General features: G+C 39.6%; 1 protein-coding gene across 4 annotated transcripts in view; it reads left to right on the top strand.

Moving 5' to 3' along the window:
• The window catches only part of DCAF6 (DDB1 and CUL4 associated factor 6), a 63,864-nt gene that overhangs the window by 24,745 nt on the left and 15,119 nt on the right, over positions 1-24,000 (top strand). For 3 of the 4 annotated variants that reach the window (XM_066620576.1, XM_066620574.1, XM_066620578.1), the window contains exons 5-12: positions 906-1,019; positions 1,903-2,038; positions 3,435-3,649; positions 7,318-7,411; positions 10,058-10,177; positions 10,580-10,822; positions 16,115-16,282; positions 22,079-22,190. In XM_066620576.1, the coding sequence (XP_066476673.1) occupies positions 906-1,019; positions 1,903-2,038; positions 3,435-3,649; positions 7,318-7,411; positions 10,058-10,177; positions 10,580-10,822; positions 16,115-16,282; positions 22,079-22,190 (1,202 nt within the window). The remainder of the gene's footprint in view (positions 1-905; positions 1,020-1,902; positions 2,039-3,434; positions 3,650-7,317; positions 7,412-10,057; positions 10,178-10,579; positions 10,823-16,114; positions 16,283-22,078; positions 22,191-24,000) is intronic. The other variant, XM_066620577.1, reaches the window with a different exon arrangement.

The following is a 24,000-nucleotide window of genomic DNA, read 5'->3' as shown; positions in this document are numbered from 1 at the left end:
CTTTAGATCCTTAAGAACCATCCCCCTTTAGACTTTGCAGTATAGTTGTAATGTAATGCAGTCTTGTCATTCTTTATATAAACTTTTAAAATATTTTCTATGTTTAAGCCTCTTGTGCCTTTAAAAGGGGATTGGACAAGTTTCTGGAGGAAAAATCCATTACAGGTTACAAACCATGATGTGTATGTGCAACCTCCTGATTTTAGAAATGGGCTATGTCAGATGCAAGGGAGGGCACCAGGATGCAGGTCTCTTGTTATCAGGTGTGCTCCCTGGGGCATTTGGTGAGGGTGCTGTGAGATACAGGAAGCTGGACTAGATGGGCCTATGGCCTGATCCAGTGGGGCTGTTCTTATGTTTTTAGAGGCTGATTCAATTAAAGTAATTCATAAACATTTTTAGAATTAGATAAGTCATTGTAAAGCAATACTTCTCAATGTGCATAGAAACTGATTTGATCTTGAAAAGTGCTTGTGCCAAGATCTAAAGAGACCCATCAGACTTTCTCAAAGGCTGCCATATACTGTATTATGTGGATTTGTTTTTACTTTGAGCTAGCTAACCGTCATGCCCTTGGCACAGCTTCCCTACTGTAACTAAACTTGCTATGTGTAACTGAAACAATCACCTGTTTTCTCTTTCTTCCCTTGTCTGCACTTCTCTCCCCTTCATCTGTTGTTCTCCTTCTCTATCTGGTTTGTCATCCCCCTGGGGAGAGCAAAGTGCCACGTACATTGATGGCACTGTATAAATAATGAATTAGTAATATCAAGAACAGCTCAAGAAAAATAAATCTCAAACCAGCTAGGTCTACAGAAGTAGTTACACAGTTTAAGATCCTGGCTTTTATTTCATAAGCAACTACTAGTTTGTGCCATATTAAATATACGTTTTTTATGTTGCAGATAATGACGGTCCCAAATGATCCCTATACTTTCCTGTCTTGTGGGGAAGATGGCACTGTAAGATGGTTTGATACTAGAATCAAGACAAATTGCACAAAAGAAGATTGTAAAGATGTAAGAGATGATTCTATAAAAGAGTGTGAATAAAGAGCCATAGTGTATATAGTCTGAGATCTAATAGTCATGACTGATTAGATTAAAGATTCTAGGGTGATGACCTAGATACAAGAGGATGCAGCTATATAAAAGGAAGAAAATTGTTTTTTTTTTTAAATAGGTTCAGTTTTGCTTGGGATACTTGTGAAACTATTTGGCAGGGTTTTTTACATTTGGTTTTTTTTCCATAGGTCTGGATTCACACTTGCCTTTAATAAATTTTATTTCAGAGGTGAACAGCTTCATAATAAATACAGTTACAGAACCACCATCTATTTCAGTGTATGAAAACAGTGTAGGAATTACTTAGATATGAGAGAAATCTGCCAAGTTCACTTTAGTAATTATAGTCCAACTTGTAAAAATATTCACTTTGATGGTCAAGTGTTACTTCCAAGTATGCATTTTTCTCATCTATACTTTGTCCCATCTTATACTCTGTCATTAGTATTGTTCCCTTTTATGTTGAAACTATTTTTGGTTCTTAATCTCATTGCATTGCTTTTACATCCAATTACCTGTACATACATCTGATCTAGCTCAATCCTCATAAAACAGCTTAGGCAATACCTTACTATTCATATTCTGACCTGTTTTCTTCAGGAAAGTCTAAACGTTTGCCAGATAATTGTTGATACATTTGGAAGTTGTTGGTCATGCATGCTTCTTGTTAACACCATTGTAGTCGTCTTTCATGTATGCCTTTAAGTAGCATGCTTAAAATCTATGTTAATGAGGGCTAAATTTAGTTCTTTAAAAAAAATGACCTTGATTTTACTTGGTAGGCTTAATGCTGCTGTTGTGCTTTTTAAACAAGTGCAGTATTTTCCTTTTGTTTTAGGATATTTTAATAAACTGTAGGAGGGCTGCCACTTCTGTAGCTATTTGTCCTTCAATACCATATTATCTTGCAGTCGGTTGCTCTGATAGCTCGGTAAGGATATATGATCGGCGGATGCTTGGTACAAGAGCAACAGGTAGGAGCATAGTTATGATATTATAAAATAACCTGCTTTTGGATAGGTACCATGAGTTTTGTATAGGTCATGAACTTCAATGAGGCCTTTTATTGAAAGTATATTTCTTTAAAAAAAAAAGCCTATGGCTATTTTATTTATAATAATGTCTTTCACCCTTTAGTTGAATAGTTAGTTCAGGGTTACTCAATCTGTGGTCACAACTGATTATGGGTGTGTTGCAAAGCTGATAGCAGACAAGCAAAATGCATTGAGCGCTAATGGAAAGTGAAACTGAATGACATCGTGTGTTTAGGCAAACATGCCTTGGTCCATTGCGAAGGGCAAACTGAGTGGTCCGGATCCAATGAACACAGCCCCCTGGGGAAAGCCTCAAGTCCTGCAGTGGGGTTTCTCAAATCTGCGCCAGTTATTTTGTCGACGCAGGGTTGAGAACTCGGTCGGCACTTCCGGTCTGACATAGAGGTCAGGATACTGTGGAGCAGAGCTCTGCTAATCTTACCCCCACCGCCCTGGTCCCTCCCTCCCCATGCCCTGCTTCTGCCCTCTTACTGCCCCCCAGAGGCTGTACCGCTGTCCGGCGGTTGAACTTGCCCCCAGTGGTGGTGTGTCCTCTTCCCGCACCTGACTGGTGCGGTCCTAGTGCTGGCACTCTATGGGTGCTGGAAATGTGCTTTACGGCACATTTATAGCACCCAACACTGGTGCTACCCAACACATTTATAGCTACCCAACACTCGGCACCAGCACTGGCCAAGTTGAGGATTGGGCCCTTTGCCTGTAAAGTGAGATATCATTTTAATAAAGCCAAGAGCTCAGAAGGCTTGTCTAAACAAAAGTGTCTTCAGAACTTGCTGGAAGTCTCCAAAGAGTGAGCAGTTCTTAAATCAAGAGGGATGGAGTGCCATAGGGTTGGTGCTACTACGGAGAAGGCTCTGTTTCTTGCCACCGCCCCTTGCACCTCCCTAGGTGATGGCACTTGTAAAAGGAAATTCTCCCATGACCTAAGGAGATGAGCCAGATTGTACAGAAGTAGGTGTACCTTCATAGCTGTTTGACATTTGCTGCCTGATCAATAGCTGTTTTGGTAATACCCTTCCAGGATATTTGATCCCAGCCAATTGGGGATTATGTAGCTGGTGCGATGATGTAACAACATAAGCACTTAGCCAGTTGGATGTGTGAATGTGTCATGAGGTCAATTCAAAATGAGGGCAGGAAGCATTTCCCTCACACTGAATGAGCAAAACCGTTTGTGACCCCTGTGAAAGATAATGAAGAGCAGAGGTGAAGTTTGCAGCTCCCGAATACCCTTCTCCCATTGTTGCAACTCAGTGCTAGATGGGATTATATTATATGTGTGCAATGGAAATGTAATTTATACTTTTTTATGCAGGTAATTATTCAGGCCGGGGTACTACGGGATTGGTGGCACGTTTTGTTCCTCCCCATCTTAGCAACAAATCCTGCAGGGTAACATCTTTGTGCTACAGTGAAGATGGCCAAGAAATTCTAGTGAGCTACTCTTCAGACTACATTTATTTGTTTGATCCTAAGGACGATACTGCTAGAGAACTTAAAACTCCTTCTGCAGAAGAGAGAAGAGAAGAGGTGCGTGTTCAAGGGTGACTGTTGCAATCACAAATATTAACATTGGATAGTAGCGGTGAAAACGTTCTTAAGAAATATTTTTAAAATAGCAGGTGCTATATGATTTTTATGCGATTATTTTAATATAAATTTAATCTAGTTAATTAGATGTTTCATTATCAGAGGAGGATTTACTTTATGATTCTGATCCTACCTAGAGAAGTAAATAGGCAAAAATATATGCTGTAAGACTAACTTCTGTGATAAAAAAGAATGAATTAACTATGTTCTTATCTGAACTATGTTCTTATCTGAAAGTTGATCTGAAGGTTCCCTCTTGAATGAATTAATGTATATACTTCTGTGTTATTTCGCATATAACATCAAACCATGTTAATACAACCAGGAAGCATCTGTTCAAAGGAGTAATTGCTTATAGAACATCCCAAACTTAGATGTTTGTGAATGGTCTTGGTTGGGGCTTTGGAACAAATGCAGTTGCGAAGACTTCAGTAAAGCAAAAAGCTGCTTTGAGACAACCAGCTCAATAACATTGAAAATCTGGGGATTCCTGTGGGTAGAAGGGAGAGAGAGAATGTAGGAAACACTCAGCTTAGCCAAGACTGATTGGGCCCAGAGAGAGCTGAGATAATGCGGGATGAAGGGGAGAATTAACACTATATGAGAAAAAGTGGATCCTGAATGGAAGTGATTCCAACAACAGAACAACAAATCACAACTACCATTTACCACTATCAAGTTGAAGGGGGGAGGATTAGAGCTGAATTTGATCAAGGCCTCCTACAGCTGCTATCTACTCTCTTTAAAAAAGCAAACAAAATTTTAGTCTAAATCTTATAATAATGATTGTGACTGAAAATTAAGACCGAAGGAATATTTTTTATGACAGTACCCTTCTGTGTTGTAATTGCTTTGACTCAGTGGAAACCCAACAGTTATGCTTTTGCCCACAGACAAGTCTTTGGAATTACACTGGCTTCCTGAATTATGGGCAGATGCATTTGCATTGGTGTGGTATCTATTTTGGTGGTGCTTTCACACAGGCACAATGATGCTAGGCTGGCAAGAACCTTATGTTTTCACTTAAGTTAGATACCAGGAACCTAACCTGTACTTAAGTAGGGCACTCAGTGTGTTAGAAATACGCTATAATTATTTTAGACACTCAAAATTTTTTAACAAAATTTTTTAATATTTAAACATGTACAAGAAGGAACTCTTCCTATACACTTAGAGTCTACGGATCAAATGTGAAAAAGTGAGAAGAGGAAAAGAAATATGGGGGTGACTGACGTGAAAATTTTCTGTTTTGTGCAGATTGTTTACCCAAGTAAATGAAGCAACTATGAATTATATTGCAATAAAAATTTCTTTAAACAATATCACATGTATAATTAATGTTTGAATAACACTATGAAATATACTCTTTTGGCTGCAACGGACACACAGCCATGTAAGTGACATATAGGCAACCAAATTTGTTCACATCAGGTGGCTATCAAAAAGGCCAAATAAGATGTGACTGGCTTTCCTTCTTATCTTTTCAACACAATTTTAGTGCTCTGTTGTTCTTAGTTGATTGCCTGTATCACTCAAGAAAGAACATTCTTAATATTAAATCATGAGTCGTAAGCTTAGGAAATGTCTGATATGCCATGATGAATAGGTATTCCGAGTGTCTTCATATCTAAACTGACTATCCAGAGTTACCAGTCTGTTCCGTGCTATGACTGCAGAACCTTTCTGGATTAGTTTACCAATATGAAATTCTACTCTAGATATAGAAGCAGCCATGTGTTGATAACATCATGTTTTCTTGAAGACAGAAATAGCAACTTGAAGAGTTCATCTGGCATTATTTGTAAGAATCCCTCAATACTACTTTCCCAAAAATGTGTTGTACCCTACATATGATAGAAAAAGGAAAATTAAGGGCACAATCCTAACCAGGTCTACTCAGAAATAAGTCCTATTTTGTTCAATGGGGCTTACTCTCAGTAAAGTGTGGTTAGGATTGCAGCCTAAGATGTTAACAAGCTACATGTAAACTCTGTAATAGTTTCTTCAGATATAATATACAATATTACGTAGCTAGATTGTAGAACCTGACATTTATTGATACGATTATAGCTATAAATTCTACAAAATTTATTTATTTATTTATTTATTTATGGGCACCCAAGGTGGCTAGAATGGTTAGAATTGCTCTAGTTTCTCACATGCCTAAACGCTTGTTTGCTGAAAAGCAGCCCCTTCTATATCTAAGTATCTTATGGCAAATCCCTTTTGAAACTGTGGAAATCTTCTGAAGCATTTGAAAAATGTTTTCACCCTCAAAACATGTATTGAAAGAGTTGGAAAACTTAAAATATTGGTCAACAGTGCCATGTTGCTTTGGTTGTCTTGCTAATGATTCTGGAATTATGCTAATGATTTGGAATGATTGCTAATGATTTGGAATAATGATTGCTTGCTAATGATTTGGAATTATGAAAGGAGTCACTCTTTCACTATTCATTTTTGACTGTAATGAGAGTACTTTTTTAAAGTGCGAACTGTAATACGATTTTAGTAAAACAGTTAACTCTGTGTTTCTATAGATATTAGTGTCTCGTAGAGTTTTCTAGTGGCAGAGTTTGAATAATTACTAAAATTACCCAAGTGTGTCATTTTTCTGTGGTGGACAATATAGCTAGGCACATTTACCATATAGCTGTTAAACAATCCAAAAAGGAGTGACTTTAAGCAAGGAACCTGTTTTAACCGCAATTAACATCTGTACTGATGTTTTCCTTAACCCAGGTCAAGAGGTTCCTAGCAATTCAGTTGGCTGCAAGGAGGGAACATACAGCCCTGCAGCCTGCTCCTGATCTTTAATTTGACCTGGATCTAAAGAACTCTGTGGCTAGTTCTGTGCACCAAGGAAGCTTTGGACATCTGTTGATTGAACAATAGTCCATTATGCTACATGGCAAATTTCTTTTGAGAAAAAGCAGTGTGAAAAGCAGTTTGTGATATGGCATAAGGGTTTGGTGCTCAAAGTAAAAAATCCCATTGGCTGAACCCTATGATGTTCCCAGTTAGTTCGTTCCATCCAAGGCCGTGGAGAAGAGATCAATCCCATGATATCCATATTGGCTCTGTAGGTCTTCTTTGCAAGTTGAATTAATTTTAAAACCAGGGTTTCCAGTTCATTTTATTTGATAGGAATTTTAAAAATATACATGCAATAAAAGTATCAGGGCATTTGGGCAATTTGGCCAAAATGGACCACGTGCCTCAAGGGGTCATGCACTGAGGCGGAGTGGAGCAGCTGGCACCTACCTCTGTAGCTGACGCTCTGGCATGGAATGTTCCGTGCCATGGCGTTGCAAGGAGAGCGCAATGAGCAGACAATTACCACTGGGCGGCCCTCGCTCCTGCCTGTCCCTGGAGCTGATTGGCTTGAAATTGGAGCCCCCAGAAGCTGTTGGCGGTGATGCCACTGCCAGATGCCTTGTCACTGCCTCTCATTCTGATGGGTTGGGGCCCCTGTGGAATAGGGAGTCCCACAAACATGTTTTGCATTGGGCCTCACATCTCCTGCTTTTGCTTTCTCAACATTTGTTGTTAGTAATGGAATAAAACAAGTACATTTTCAATGTTCTTGCTTGTCCTTGTTTCTCTAGTTAAGGCAGCCTCCTGTCAAACGTTTGCGACTAAGAGGAGATTGGTCAGATACCGGACCAAGAGCAAGGCCTGAAAGTGAACGAGAAAGAGATGGTAACTTTGTTTTGTTTTACAAGATCCTTGTTTCTTATCCAAAACACAGGCGAACACACATTTTGCTTCCTTAAATGTTACACCAATTCCTGGGTATATTTGGGGTACTGATTCCAAATATGGCATCCATTTTGCCCTGTCACATCTAGTTTTGGAGACATGGCATAGCCTCTTTAATGAATGGTTCAAGCAGCTTCCTCATGAGGAAACCTACACCATGGCTTCCTCATGAGGAAGCTGCTTGAACCATTCACTATTGAGGCAATACTATATCTTTAAAACTAGACGTGATAGGGCAAAACGGATGCCATTTTTGGAATTGGCACCCCAAATTCATATCAAACCACCATAAAGTTTGGGGAAAAACCTTTTTGACCCTCAATTTTGTAGGCCTGTGAAATTGTTCCAAAATTTGTCCAATATCACTAACATTAGAATATAATCCTGTAATGTTGTGAATTTTAGGCACTGTTAAAGTCAAATTAAAATGTGTAAATGCAAATGTGCCTAAAGTAGATGTCCTGCAGTGCCTTATGAATCACAGAAGGAGGAGTTAGAATATAGCCCTACATGATAATTATAGAGGTGTTTGGAAACAGTGTTATTTATTTTACTCAGAAGTAAGCCCATTGTGTTAATTAAGATTTAGACTTACTCTTAATTAAGATTTAGACTGTCTTACTCACAGGAAAAGCACTCTGACAATATTTGATAGCTACTTTATGAATTGTGACACATTCTTCTGTGACTGGAAGGCACTTTGTGCAGGGAGGGATTGTTGCCTATGTCCCTTAATCCTACAGGCTTCTGTACCCCATCTAGTCCTGTTCTGGAGAATCCCCTTAATGTTTTGGGGGCTGCTGTTCTGAGAAGGAAGTGGGGAAGTTCAGGTGCTTCCATTTCCTTACACTTCTTAGGATACAACCCATAATGTAATTGTATCTATTAAAATGTATTGTGGCATCTATGAAGTCAGAACCTTATTTTTTGTCTTAGCTATAAAATAGAAGAGTTTGGGTGGTATCCCAGCTAGCACTTTCGCTGTCACAATCTCTATGAATGGAACCTCCCTTCATGAAAGGAAGGACCCCTTCTGTGATCAGAACACTCCTTCTATTCACAGAGAGTACTCTGTGTTTATGGAGGGAGCTCTGAGCAGTGGAAGCACTAGCTGAGATGCCACCCATTGTATAACAGTCCAAGCATACTTATTTCTATAAATAAAGATAACAGAAATAAGAATGCTTGGACTGTTATACAATCCAATAAATAAATAAACCTGCTGGTCAGTCTCACTGTGTGTGTGTGTATATGTAAGAATATCTTGTGCTTTAAAGTGACCTTTTAAAGTCCATATTTACAAATTCCAACTTTCAGGCTTTTCTAGTAGAACCTTTTCTGACCAGTTCTGACTAGCATCAAATGAGCTTGAGATCTTTCAAATCAGTAAAGTTATAGGCCTTTACTAGAATGTATGTGGTAAGTTACTATTGAGCCATATTTTGGCATTATGGCCCTTATTTCCAGTGTATTAGAGCATTTTACTACGAAAGCTGTCCAACTGTTCTATCATACATTTGCATTCCATATTCACATGTTCTGTGGCTTACTTTACAGTCAAATGTGCAACTGTTATGCTGTTAGTGCTGAGTTCCTGCATTTAACCTGAAGTTAGACAGTAGGCTGCTACAGTTCTTCCTACCCAGTGGGCAAGTCCTTCTAAGTTGAGTTTCCACTGCTTTATTAAGAATGTCTCAATGTATGGGGAGCAATCAGTTATGCAGCCCACATGTGTAATTGGAAGTAATGTGACCCAGGAGTAGTTTTTACCATGTGATGAACTGTTTATCTTGTTTTTTTCATCTCATGGCACACTGACAAGGCACTAAAATTGTCAAGGCACACCATCAATTTTTTAAGAATATATTTTATCCCTTTAAAAACGAGTATTAAGATATATAAATAACAAACAAAAATATTGCACTAATGCATATAGAGAATAACACACCCGATCCAAACAATAGCTTACTGAAGAATGTCATGCGTTCTGCCCTCTCTAAATTCCAGTGGTCCAATTAATAAATGACCACTCCCCCAAACTCCCAGAGTGCCAGCACAGCAGTTGAAAATTGCTGATTTAGATACTTAAAGAGAATAAGCAGGACTTTGAATTGGGCTCAGAAGCAAATCAGATACCAGTGCAGATCAAATAATGTGCCCCTGACAGTATTCTTTCTGCATCCACCTGTATGAAGTAGCTGACATAGCAGGTGTTGCAGTGTTCCTGATTGATATGGTCATGGCATGTGTGAAAATGGTCAGCTCTTCCCCAGAAAAGGTTGCAGCTGGTACAGCAGCCAAAGCTATTCAAAAGTATTCCTGACCACAACTCACAAGAGCCAAGATGAATCCAAGAATACTCCCAGGCTGCAGAACTGGTCTTTTGGTGAGAATGCTATTCCATCCTAGACTAGATTTCAGTCTGACCAAAAATTTCAGATTGCATCTCAATTTAGTGTCTTCTTAATAAATTATTTTCACTCTATAGGGATGTAAATGTTCCATCTTTTCACTGCTTTTTCATTAAGTGAAAGTATACCGTGCGACTTTGCAGAGTAGGCTTTACCTAATCTCCTTTATATACAGGGGAACAGAGCCCGAACATCTCATTAATGCAAAGGATGTCCGACATGTTGTCAAGATGGTTTGAAGAAGCAAGTGAAGTTGCACAAAGCAACAGAGGAAGAGGACGGTCTCGGTCTAGAGGTGAGCTTTCTCTGGCTGCTGTCTATGGCTGAAGCTTGATTGGTGGCAATAGTGGGAACGTCCTTCTCTGTAGCAGCAGTGATATGGAACTCCCAGAGGAGTTGAGCTCTGAGCCTTCTCTGTTGGCCTTCTGCTTGAGGTTGAAAACTGTTGTTTTAGTTAGCCTTCCTACCTTAGTTTTTATCATTTGCTCTTCCTGTACTTTTGTTTGAATAGTCTACTCTGCTGTTAATGGAATTTTTGTATAGTAAAAGCTGCTCTTTAATAGATTTTTCAACTGCAGTCTGTGGAGCTGCATTCTGTCAGTGAACTGTGTTGAGCACATTTCTTGTTCTGAATAAATTGGGGTAGCGTAAGAACCTCCCATTAATTCTTTTATAAGTTATTGTTTACTTTTCAAAGGTGGGACCAGTAGATCAGATCTCTCTGCTGCTGGCAGTGCCTTAGCAGGTGCTGAAACAGATGCCACAATGGAAGTGGATGGTCCTGAACAGCTTCAGTCATCATCATCTACAATGTCTGCTCAAGCTCCCTCAACATCTTCTTCAACAGAAAGCCCCCCATCTACTTCTTTACTATCCTCTCCTGACAATGAACAAAGACCCTCCTTGGAAACCTCTGCACCTCCTACACTCCGTCAGTCTGGTATGCTGTAACTAAGCTCCCCTTTAGAACACTTAGAGTAGCTTATCTTTATCAGCTTGTTGAATGTGTGGTGGATTTATAGACTTGGTGAATGTGTGGAATATGAATTTAATGTACCAGTATCCAACAAAGTTGTGTGTGTGACTGTTGAAGAATATTTGTCCCCTGAGAGAAGCTCAGATGGAATTACTTTTTGTTATGAAGTTTATCAGAGTTTTTATCATTCTTTCACTAGATGCTCTGCCAGAATGGAGTTTGTCTGTAACTTGCTACAACACAGTCAAGTTATCTGTTGTGGTCTACCCCAGAAGTAATGGGGTAATATTTCTGCTTCTCTGTGCTCTGTCACTAGAGTACTTCTCCATCTCACTTTTTGGATATTATTGGCCCATTGATAACTGAATCCTTTGTCCAAATATTTGAATGAGATATCCATAGGTTTTCATGGCCAGCAACAATTCAACATATCTGGATGGGAAGACCATGGTTGTGTTAAAAGATTAAAATCCATGTAGTTGAAACAGTCCAACATTTTATTCTGTAACTCTTTCATCAGAGAAGTTAGCCTGGATAGGGTATGTTGCTAGAGAGAAAGCCAGAAACAGCAGTTAAAAAGCAGCACCCTCTGGGTGTTTGATAAGGAGTTAATTTCTTAGCTGTAGAGTTCCATTTTGCTGGCCGCATTCTTAGAAAACTCAGCCTAATTGCAGTATTCCATAATAGATTTTATTTCCCAAGACTTTACAGAGAAGCTAGAATAGCAACCAAAAAGAAGAGGTTCTACGTATCAGCAATACCTGGTTTCCAGTCTTAAAAAGAACAGATATTAAAGAGCTTTATAACGAAGAGATTTCCATCAGAAATGAAATACTGTGATTAGACTGAGTTTGCTTTAAGAATGCAGTCAGCAAAATGAAACTCTACAACTAAGCAATTAACTCCTTGTCAAGAACCTGGAGGATGCTGCTTTTTAACTGCTGTTTCTGGCTTTCTCTCTAGCAGCATGTCCTATCCAGGCTCGTTTCCCTGATGAAATTCTGAAAAAGTTACAGAATGAAATGTTGTACCTTTTTAATCACATGGATTTTAATCTTTTAACACAACCATGATCTTTCCACCCAGATATGTTGAATTATTTGAATGAGAGTTTTCCTATATGACTGGAACTTGTCGTAAAGCTACTCTGACCATACTCTGGTCATTTCAGCTAAAATCCTTTTTGCATGGGTACTGTATTAAATCTGAAGTAACTCCATTTTATAACTTTAATTAACAAGACTGTGCATGAAGATGGTTTTCTAGCACCGTAAGCAGAAATGTGACTGGAATCGAAAGAACTGCTATCAGTGTGCGCAAGGGCTGGAGCATGCTTGATTATTATTTTTTGTACTTTGAACATCTGTCCCCAGTGCCACATCACAAACTGCTTTTGAAGTCCTTTTTCAAAAGCTGCTTGCTATGTGAAATTGGGGTGTGTGTGTTACTATTTGAGAAGCACAAGCATAAAGATCTCTTGCATGTACATTAAACTATTTTGCAATCCTTCGAATCCTAGTCATTACTAAAGTTTGTTTAGTAACATTAAGTAATCTGACAAACAGCTTTTATCTTTTAATCATTCATTGTTTCTCCAACTACAGCATAAGCAAAAATTAAACTGCACATATTGGTAAAGTTGTAGTAGACTTTCATTTAGTGCCATTTCTTCACCTATATTCAATCTATTTGGTGTATTCGCTATCAAGATATAAATGAAAAGTGCTGTACCCCCCCCATATCTTTTGTACTTCCTTGTGCCAGGCCTTTCCACCTATAACTATAAAGCAGGTTACCCTTACTCCTGTCTCCAAGATCTTCAGCAGTAGCAGGTACAGATTCTCAAGTACCAAAATCAGATGCTCAGTCAATGTACTGTATCTCCCATTAAAGCTGACATTTCATGGTCTGAACATGAACCCCACTCTTTGTACTGCACAGGGAAGAATTTGTGCTGGGTAACAAGGAACTTTTGCTTCTAATGTGTGGCTTACCTCACTTTCTCAGCCTCTATATGTTGTCATCAATGATTATTCCATTATTCAATTGAATCAGCTTTCTGTGATCTGGATAGCGGAAAGCAGACGCAATATTGAATTTTTTCTGACCATGGAAGTACAGTTATAGAAGATGAGGAAGAATGTGGGCTTTAGTTTAAACAAATATATGGAAAAGAGGTTTAAAAGACCATAATTTCTGGCAAGCAGGAAATCCCAGCAGGGAAAGTGGTCTTGTTTAGTTTCATTAAGCTTTTCCACTCTTTACAGTTCGTTTTATAGTGTCATTCCATTGTTTTAATTTCAATTTACACTGCTTTAATTGTTTCAAATTATTGTGAGCCACCTTAAGGGCAGAAGGTGGTATAGACGTTCATTTTTTTCATACATAGAGATAACTTCTGCATAATGGAAAATGTGCATAGTCATATGCATGTGAGAAGATTATGCAAATATCTTATTTGCTGAAATTGTCTCTTTGGAATTTACTGCATGCAAGGGTATTTCTGTGTAGGAAAAATATTCTGCATTTAGAAGTTTCATCTATTGAAGCCCTGCAGTTGCTTGACTCCAGGAATGAAACTGAAAATGGTCTGAGAGCCACTTCACACTTAACAAGGCAGTATGTCATGTTAAGTGTGTATGTATCTCCATCATGTGTGCACAACAAACGAGTCAAAATGAATCTCAAGACCCCTTGTCTCACACAACTAGGTGCTTGGTGGTTTGAATCCTGACACCAAATTTCTTCAGTGTTTTCAGAGGAAAAATATTTAAAATACAGCTGTAAAAAGTTTCACTTGTGCTTGTGCAGTTTCACTTGTGCAAATGTATACATCCCTTTAGCTGCTCAAAATAACCAATTTCAGAGTTTTCTCTAAATACTCAGACTTGTAGGGTGCCATCCCCTTATGTCAGTACTTTCCAGCACTGGCATAGCAGTGCCAATGGGACGTGTGCTGCATCCTGCAGTTGGGTGTCACTCACAGAGGCCTCCTCAAAGTAAGGGAATGTTTGTTCCCTTACCTCGGAGCTGCATTGCCCTTATGTCAGTGCTGGAAAGCACTAACATAAGGGGTTAGGATTCCGCCTGTAGCTGTCTTTATGACTTGTTCAGTTATAACATGGAGTTACTCCAGATGAACATTATATTTGTGAATGTGATATACAGTTAAATGGTTATCTGGTTGAGAAGAAAATAACTATTGTGTACTCAAGGCTTTTTACCCAAGTGACACTAATGAGAGTTTTGGAATTCCAGAGGATTTAGTACCTTTTTAAGCACTAAAAGACACACATTGTCTCTATCAGAGGGGTAGTCAGAGGGGATTGCCTCAGAATTGTGGTCTGAACTAAGTAATGTAATGCAACTGACAGGACACAATTCTTATTTAGCTTATTCAGTGTGTGGATAGTATGTATTGTCGTCAGGGCATTGTTGCAATTCTCTGTTCTGATGCCCAGTATGGCTTTACTTCATTTTTTGGACACACTCTCATGAAAAAGCACATCTTCCAAATACGTTTAAAAATTAGCAATAATAATAGTCAACAGTTACTGTTTTTCACTGTGTTGTGGCCGTTGCAGTCAAACTTCTCTTGGGTTATGTAGCCCATGCAAACAATTATATAAATCTGTTTAATTCTTTGTTTCAAATGAAATTGGCTTGCATTTTGCCCTTTCAGCTTAAATGGGTTGTCACTGATTACCGATCTACATGTGACATCAAGCACGTTATTGAACCTAGCATGTATGTATGTATTCTCCAAAATAAAAGCTTTGGGCGTGGAATCTGAAATAGGACCATAGCAGGACAAAAGATTTAACACATACATGCCAATTGTGGTCCCTATCTTAACTGCCCTCCCCTATTTAAGAAAATACCCAGGGCTAATAACATGCTTCATATAATGTGTAGTTTGATTCTCAACCAAAATCAGTTAATGAGAATAATTCATTGCAATTTAAAGAGATCTCTTAATTAGCAATTCATTAATGAGAAACATATATACCTATATTAGTCAAACTCCTGGTCTTCTCTAACAAAAAAAAGTTTTAAAAATCTAATCACTTGAGCCAGTGATTTAAAAAGGGAGGATTATCACATTTTTTTTCTACATTTGAGTTTTAAGCTCCCCTTTTTTATACTCTCATTTTCAATCCATATTTCTTGGAAGCAGTGTTTTGACCAGTTTCACACAAATAATATTGGAGTTTGCAAGTAAAGTAGGCCATATTATTAACTCTGGTCTGCGTAATGTCAGCTTTGTTACAGAAGATACATTGCTGCTTTTTAGTAGTCTTCCAGAACAGTTGCCTTTTAACATTGTCACTAAGAGGTATTTTCTATATTATTTTCTATCTGTCCCTGAGATCCTCTACATGAAGGGAAATGTATCTGTAACATGGGAAGAACAAGGCAAGTGTGGAGTTCTTTTCTACAGGTGCACAGACTAGGCCACTGATTCAAGCAACTGTTACCCAGTCTAAGTATCTACACTATGGGGAAAAATGGGCCATTCTTCCATGTATTTATAATATACGCATCTTCCTACATCAAGGTTCTCTCCCTATATGTGTGGAAAATAAAGCATCCTTCATCTGAATCTGAGTAAAGGTTTCCCATTTCAGCATTAGTAGTCTTCAGGCTGCTTCCCAGTCTGTTTCATCACATCCCTACTCTATTTGCCTCAAATTTTTGATTTGTTAAATAGGGACTATAAATGCCAACCTTTTGGTTTGAAAATGTTTTCTGTTAAGGTTTTAAAGACTTTGATGGCAACAGTCAGTTAAAAAAATATAAAAACTAACCCCATTCTGTCAGGCTCTCAGTTTTCAAACCTTCCTAATTCGATGCTGATATTTTCATTCAAATGAAGATTTTAAGAGAAGTTGCCGTCCATTGAGTCACAGTTGCCAATTCTATAGGAAAGCTTCATGTGTATGTATTTCATACTTTCATTTTTTTGTTTTTGGACATATTTTGTTACATTTTTCTTCATTTAATTGTTTGGGCACTAGGTGGAGATATGAAGTATAAATAATGAGCTTCATAATGTATGCATTTTAGAAAAAGAAAAATCCAAGTGAAACCCATTTTATTTCCGTGCTGCATATTACCAATCTGCTTTTTAAAAACCAAATTTGCTGCTTTTATTCCTTTACACAGTATCTATTACCTCGCTCTTAGTCTTTATGTTCTTTTTATCCTATGTTCTATGCCTGTTTCTTTTTACACCCTTTTTTTCCTGTCTGTCAGAATTAATGGCGCCTGAGTTAGCTATACTCCGTAGGGGCCTGCAGCGGCTGAGGCTTAAGAAGGCTGAACAGCAGAGACAGCGAGAGCTAGCTGAGGGTTCAGCACAACAGTCCTCCAGCTCTGATCAGTCTTCCCCTAAGGGCTCCTCACAGGACCCTCAACCTACAGGTTGTCATCTGTCAAGGTTTATTAAGCAGCTGGTGTAGTTAAATAGTTTGTGCTGCTGTTGTTTGCTCAGATGCTTCCCCCTCAAGAACAAAAGAATGCAGTTGCTGCTTGCCTGTTCTTTACATTTAGTGGTGTTTATCATCACACTTGGCGGTATCATTCCTTATTTCTTTAACACTTTTAGTTGTAGTCTACAAACAGATAAAATGTTGTCAATAACAGGCTGTTCCAGTGTACACAGTCCTAAAATTGAAGGTCATCTCTCTCAGCCTAATGCAATGGCATAGAATGAACTAACTCTTTTAATGTTCAACGTTAACTTAAGTCATATCTGACTAGGGTCTCCTTTGCTTGCTCCCTGCAACCATATTAGCAACTTTCCTGGAAGAAATGAACAGCTTTTCCTTAAATGAAGTAAGGCACTTTAAGCAGTCCTTTCACATCATCCAGAGAGCAAAGACCTTCCTCCAGATGAAGGAAGGCATAATATTAGATCTTATTAGGTATCTCTGTTCTGGGCCACTTCATAATAATCCAGGGGTGTCCAGATATTTTGGCAGGAGGACCACATCATCTCTCTGACACTGTGTCAGTGGCCCGGAAGAAAATGAATTAATTTACATTTCAAATTTGAATAAGTTTACATAAATGAATTTATTAGAGATGGAACTTGTATGAATGAATGAAGGTCTTGCAGTAGCTCAAGGCCTATAAAAGGCCTTGCACAAAGCAAGGCTAGCCTTTCCTTTGCTGCCACTGCAGCATCACAGATGTGAAACAGCAAGCAGTGGAGGGAGCCCTTGTCCCACAGCTCAGGTGAGAGGTCGAACAGTCGTCCTCATGTTGAGAGCAGTTTCGTTGGCCAGCACAGGCTCCAGCAAGTCTCCGGAGGACCAGAGGCTCATTGGGGGCTCCCCAAGGGCCGGATTGGGAGCCCCTAAAGGCCACAAGTGCACCCCTATAATAATATAGCACAGGGAAATCTGTTTTTGGAACTGAAGTGTTTCTGGCCACACGTATATGGCTATACTTATTTATAACTAGAGATTATGCATTTATCTTCTAGCTACCTTTTGCTGTGACACCACAATTCAGTTTTGAATAGGTTAATCTGGTAGAACAGGATGACTTCTATTTTGAGGAAAAAACCAAAACCTTGTTGGTTTATGGGTTTAAAACCCACTTTTTAGAATGACAATATGGTCCTACTGGAAGTGATGTCATGGCTGGAAGTTACATCATCAAGCAGGACAATTTTTAACACCTCCATATGATAAAATCAAATCACTTAATTAAGTAAATTAAAAGTTTACAGTAAGTATTAAAATTTATTTAAAATGAAGAACCCTCCTGACCCTCCCAAGCAGTTGATCAGTTTAAAAAATTTCCCCAAACATTCCAAAGGCTGCAATCCTATCCACACTTATGTGGGAGTAAGCCTCACTGACTATCATTGTTAAAAGCATATAAATAGTAGCCTGATCTGTTACAGATCTGTAACAATAGTTATAGTTCTGTAACATTCCCTAAATGCAGTCATATACTATGGTAGCATCAAGTCTAATATATTACAGATTGCAATAAATGGGGACCCACCTGAAATTTGCTCACAACCAGCCTAGTGTCCCGACCCACAGTTTGAGAAACTGCTTTAAAGCATGTAGACTACAGTTCATGCTGATGATTCTATGTGTGATCAGGGAGGGTTATATGAGCAAGGCTTCACACCTTGCTGTGAAGCATGTACTAGGGCATGTATGAACTATGCAGTGTGTGCCTTAGGTATATTTATTCAGAAGCAAGTTTAATTGAGTTCCCTACAGAAGGTCCAATCCTATCCAGTTTTCCAGGGCTGGTCCAGTCATGCTAATTGGATGTGTGCTGCATCCTTTGGTGAGGAGGCAGTCACAGAGGCCTCATCAACGTTAGGGAATGTTTGTTCCCTTACCTCTGGGCTGCATTGCGGCTGCACTGTTGCTGGAAAGTTAGATAGGATTGGGCCCTAAGTGTGTTTGCGTACAGCTGTGTACAACCCCATTGCTACAGCTGTGTCAGTGCTGGAAAGTTGGTTAGGATTTGGGCCTCAGTAGGATAGATGAGTTTCTCTTTCCTTACAGAGCAGTATTTCCTAATGTTACTGATTGGCTTGCATAATCCAGTAGTAATTAAACAAGCCTGAAATATGCCTGAACTAAACCTTTTAAGTGCTTTATATATTTCTTAGGAGCTGGTTATTCCTGCCCCAGTGTTTTGTCTGGCATACTGCTATGCAAATGCAAGCATCTGTCATTAGCCTCGTCTACCATGCATAGTTTTGCTCCTTTGTTGCCTATGAATTGCTTTGCCCTCTTGTTTTTGTCTATCTTAGTGCAATCAGTACAAGTACACTATTCAAAAATTGGTTTTAAATTTTCCCAAATTCCTGATGCTTTTCCTCAGGGGAAACAGAAAAATGCAGTTTACTAAACAAATCAGTTCACAAAATGAAAATACAGTGTACCCTTCTGCAATGGTCAGTGTAAAAATATTAGAAAAAGATGAACACTTAAACCAAAAAATCCTGGTTAGGTATTCACAATTTTAAACTTAGTAGCATATGCAAACTTTACCATTATGTTATTACATATATTGTAGATACCTCCCAACTACAAGAAACAGTAAAAGAAAACTCTGTTTAGGGATAAGGCCGGCCAGCTTACAGTGCAACATGAAAGTGTAGTGTTAAGCGAAAGCCTTGGGGGAGGTGATTAATAGATGAATATGCTCCTATCTTTCTACTGCCGTTCTCTAGCCTGCTGATGAGGGAGAAAAGAGGAAAAGTGTTGTGGATACCTCATTGTTTCCCCCTCGCTCTGTCTGCCCATTTGGTGTAGCTGAATGGGCAGAGATGTGGGACACAACAATCCCTTCCCTTACATGCTGTCTCCTTACTTGTTCTGTTAAATTTTTGCTCAGTGCACAGCATCTAGCAGAAAGAGGAAATGCTTTTGAAGCTATACCTTTCTGTTTACAAAGATAGTCCTTCTATCCAAAAGAAAGGCCTATTCAGGAAACTTGTGTTACGGAATTGTGTGTGCAGCAGCTCATGATTAATCGAATTTTTTGTATATGCATTATGATACAGACTTAGTTCAGAAATCATACCAAACAATGGTTTGTAGAACTTAACAGTGCTTGTCATAACATGTGAAACTATGGTTTGAAGTGGGTTTGTAAACTGCAGTTTCCATGAAATCTTTGGTTTACTGTGATGCATGTTGTCAAACCATGGTTTTGGCTGTTGCTCTGTTTCCCTGAAGTTGCCATACTGCAGAAAACAAAGTCACTGAATTGGCTCTGATTCCCTAAGTACACCTCCCTCCCTCTCTCCCACTTGTCTGTACAGAGCCTTTTGTCTCCTCACCCACTGCCATGTTATGTATGTTTTGCTATATCCCACTTCCTAAAACAGTTCACAGTTTAAGAGCAATAGAAGGCTAAGGGCGCAATCCAGAGCACCCCTTCGGCTGGTGCAAGTCCCTTGCACTGGCAGAAGAGTGTCGCAAAAGAGCCGTAAAGCACTTTCATGCCACTCTTGAGGGAGATAGGCTGGTGCACAGACATATAGTATATACTAAATCAACCTGTAGATTCCTAAGCAGAAAGTCTTTGGCTACACCACTACTTTGTGATAGCCATCCAGTAGTAGTGATGTAGCATATGTGCTGTAACTTTGCGGGCAGGTAAGGCAATGGTAAGCAGTTTGGAATACTATCTGGGGATTCTTGGCAGAGGCAGGTGGGGGAAGGGCTTTAAGCCATCATTTGCTTCTATGCTTGGAACTAATATTTGAACTGAACCCAAGTGTTCACTGAAAGAGTTTCAAAAAACACGCAGATGTTTTTCTGTAAGAACCAATTTATGGGCAACCCAATCCTGTCCTGCACTGGAACTGGCAGGCTGGCTGTCCTGCGTTGTATCCAGTGCAGGTTAGGAGGTGGGTTCTGTGCAACTTGGAGTAAGGGAATTTATTTTCCCTTACCTCGTGTCATCTGGCAGCCACCAGCAATGGGGCTACTCAGATCTGCGCCAATTAAATTGCTGGTTCAGATCTGAGCAGCCCAGTGTAATGCCGGTCTGCTTGGGTGGAGGATTCGGATACAGTCTAACTGCCAGAGACAGGTCCCACTTCCCTTCCGGGTCTGTTCTGCCCTCCCCAGCTCTCTGGCCCCAAATGCTCCCGTTCCGCTCTCCAACCATCCACACCGACCTGTTTAGGCTGGCACAAACTTGCCTTTTGTTGGGCTGCAGCTGGCACTGGCACACTTTCTTGCACTGGCCTTACGGCATATTTGTGACACTCCTGGGCCAGCCCAGCCAGCACTCTGAATCATTTCGGCTTAAACTATTTTAATTTATGTAATCTTATAATTTTGAGGCAAGTATGGCTAGATAAAATTAATCAAGGACAAATGTAAAGTTCCGAATGCAACCAAATGGTGGTGTAAGCGGAGGATAATTGCCTAGATAGCAGCACTCTGGAGAAGATTTTAGGAGTCTTAGTGTATGGTAGGAGTCTATAATATGTTGTTGTCTTATAATAGGGCAGTGACACTTTTATTTGAGTAGACAGGAATGATGTTTCCAAAAGCTAAAAATTAGTAGAACTATTCTATTTAAAGCATGGCCAGCTGGTCCACCCTGCACAGTATTGTAATCTCTGACTGGCAGCAGCTCTTGAGGGTCAGAGTCATCAGCTGCTTCTTTGTCATTTTGGTTGGAAATGTCAGGGATTGAACCCAAACTATTCTGCCTGCAAAGCATACGTGAACTATGAACTGAGCTATGCCCTCTCCCCAGTTTTCTGGGTCTAATATTGAAAAGCAAAAACTTTAACAAAAACTTTAGGAATTGTTTGTGCCCATCTGACCACTGGTGCGACTGAATGTGTAGCCAGAAGTATTTAAAGTTGCCTCTTGCCTTATGTAGTTTCAGCTTATTAGCACGTTCTGTGCAGGAATCTGGTGTGGAGTATTGCAGATTTCTGATATTTGCTTTTTGGTCAACTTGTGAAAGACTGAAGAAAGTTCCAGGATGTTCTTACTACAACTTGTCCCACTATCCCAAGAACTCTTGGGAGAGGGTGCTAGCTATCTATTATATCTTTCTGGGATTACTATTGTTTATATATTGCTTTTCAGCAAAAAGTAATTCTTTACCTTGGTGCATACAGATTTAGCAGTTTGCATGCTGCTACATATTTGTAAGCTACTTATCTTGGACACAAGTCAGAGGGGGAATAGCCAAAACTTTGTGCAGCTATTTATCTCCTGTCTTGTACATGCAACCTATTGGTCATTTTGTATTCTATGAAATGTAATAATTGTGCTCTTCTGCAATTCCTCATATAAAGTAGGTTTTGATGCTCAGAGGACTGACTAGAGTCTTTGTCTTCAGAATATATTCAGCACCTAGTCTAGGAGGGTACCGTTCAGTGCCATTTCTGATTTGTATATTAAATGGAGTAAACAAAGACTGCATGAGAATTCTGCCAAAAAAGAAAAGTAATATGCATTCCTATGCTTTGTTTTTACCCTCCCTTTTATTTCTGGTACTTTTAGACCTCCTTACCAGAGTTGCAAAGTGATCATAACTAATATGCAGACATTTAATTTTGCACTGACCCCTTCTGATTAAATTGTATTAGAGCAAGAGCTGTGCTTTTTAATGAAAATATGAAGATAAACCAACTTGCTTTCAGAGTGATATGTAAATTCTCCCATGATATGTTCACACTTACCAATATTTTGTTTTCAGATGATGAAAAGGTGAGTCCACGATCAGGAACAGGTGAACCTGTTTTAAGTTTACATTACAGTACTGAAGGAACAACTACAAGCACAATAAAATTGGACTTCACTGATGAGTGGTAAGAGCTTACTGCTTTTTCCAGTGTAAGCCATGTCCCCCATTGGATTAGCATTCTTAGGGCGCAGTCCTGAATGAGTTCGGCCAGCGCAAGCCTTGCTCCAGCCCAGGAGGGTCACAAATGTGCCATAAAGCATGTTTGCGCCTCCTCAGGAGTAAGCCGCGTCAGCGCACAGAGGTGCGCAAACACGGAGGCTGAATCCAGCCTCCGTGGCAGCTTACTCCATGAACCTTGCATCGGCCTGGCTGGGCCGATGCAAGGCTCTGGGGTGGGCGGGAGGGAGGCATTCCTAGGCAGGGGGAAGACTGGGGGGGTGCAGGCGAGTGGGGAGCGGGAAGCGGGGCTGGGATCCAGCAGTCATACTGGATCCCAACCCCCGTTCCTGGGGAGATTGGTGTGGCTTCAAGCTGTTCCGCTCTCCTCAGACTTGTGCCACCTCAGGAGGTGGTGCAAGTCCAAGGAGACCCATAGGGGCAAGGGCGTCTTACCCAGGAGTAAGGGGAAAAGTTTCCCCTTGCCTTTGGCTGAGCCGCTTTGGGCCCCTATCCTGCGCTGGATACATCACAAGCCTCTCGGCTTGCCTGTTTTAGCACAGGGTGGGATTGCGCCCTTAGTTTTTTATTATATTTTATAGTGTTCGTGTAGTATATTATAGAAATAATCTCATTTGGAAACTGGACAGTGCATACATTAAAAATCTTTTAGAAAATAACTCTGTGAACAAAAGGTTGGAATTATTATTTAAAGAATTAGTGAGAGGTCTTTAACTTATTAGTTTGTTTTGTTAACTAGTATAGTTTGGTTTTGGGCAAGGAACATAATCTTTAGTCTGAAATATATTTCTTAGGCTTAAAAGTAAACCTTTTTAAATATTTTCTATAATAATTATATATATATATATATATATATATATATATATATATATATATATATATATATATATATATATATATGATTTTATAATTATGAATTTAAAATGTAGTAAAAATATATAAATGGTCTGAAGCTATGATTAGTCAGTATTTACTATATGCTTGTATGTATTTTAGCTTATAAATACAAGCCTGAATAGTGATTAGAGAGGCATAGTTTGTAGCAGCAGACTAACATCGCTACCTTTTGCAAGATTTTGCAAGAAATGTCTAATAAAAACTTAACAGTTGTAAAGTGAGGCAAGCAAAAGCAATATAACCATCAAAAATCACATCATTATTAAAGAAAATGGGCAACCCAGTCTTAACCTGCTCTGGAAGAGGACAGCCAAGTGGCTGCCTTGTATCCAGAGTTGGTAAGGAGGTGGCTGGAGCACAACTCATAATAAGGAACTATTTATTCCCTTACTCTGTGTTGTGCCTCAGCCACCCCTATAGGGCTACTCGAATCTGCACCAGCTAAATCACTGGTACAAATCCAAGCATTCACTGTTATGCCAGGCTGGTGGAGGGTGTTAGGATCCGGTTTAAGGTGTTGAGGCCATTCCCACCCCCTTCCAGGCCTGATTTTCCCACTGGCCCACCCTCCCCTTGCCCTGTTCCACCTTCCCATCACCCTCTCCAACCTCCCATGTCAACCTCCCTTGGCCAGCATGAACTCACCAGGTCTGCTGCTGGATCAGGCACTGGATTGTGCACTAGTCTGCCCAGCTCATGAATCATTGCAAATGTGCTTTATGGCACATTCATGACAGTCCTGAGCCAGCGCAGGGGACTTGTGCTAGCCAAGTGCACAGTTTGGATTGCACTCTTGGGAGTATTAAGAGTCTGTAAAAGATTGTTCCAAAATGATTTGTGGAAAAAAAGGTCCTTTACCT

Source organism: Tiliqua scincoides, chromosome 3, assembly GCF_035046505.1.
Source record: "Tiliqua scincoides isolate rTilSci1 chromosome 3, rTilSci1.hap2, whole genome shotgun sequence".
Lineage (NCBI taxonomy): Eukaryota > Metazoa > Chordata > Lepidosauria > Squamata > Scincidae > Tiliqua > Tiliqua scincoides.
The sequence above is the reverse complement of the archived record's forward strand: the minus strand, read 5'-3'. Positions and strand labels throughout refer to the sequence as shown.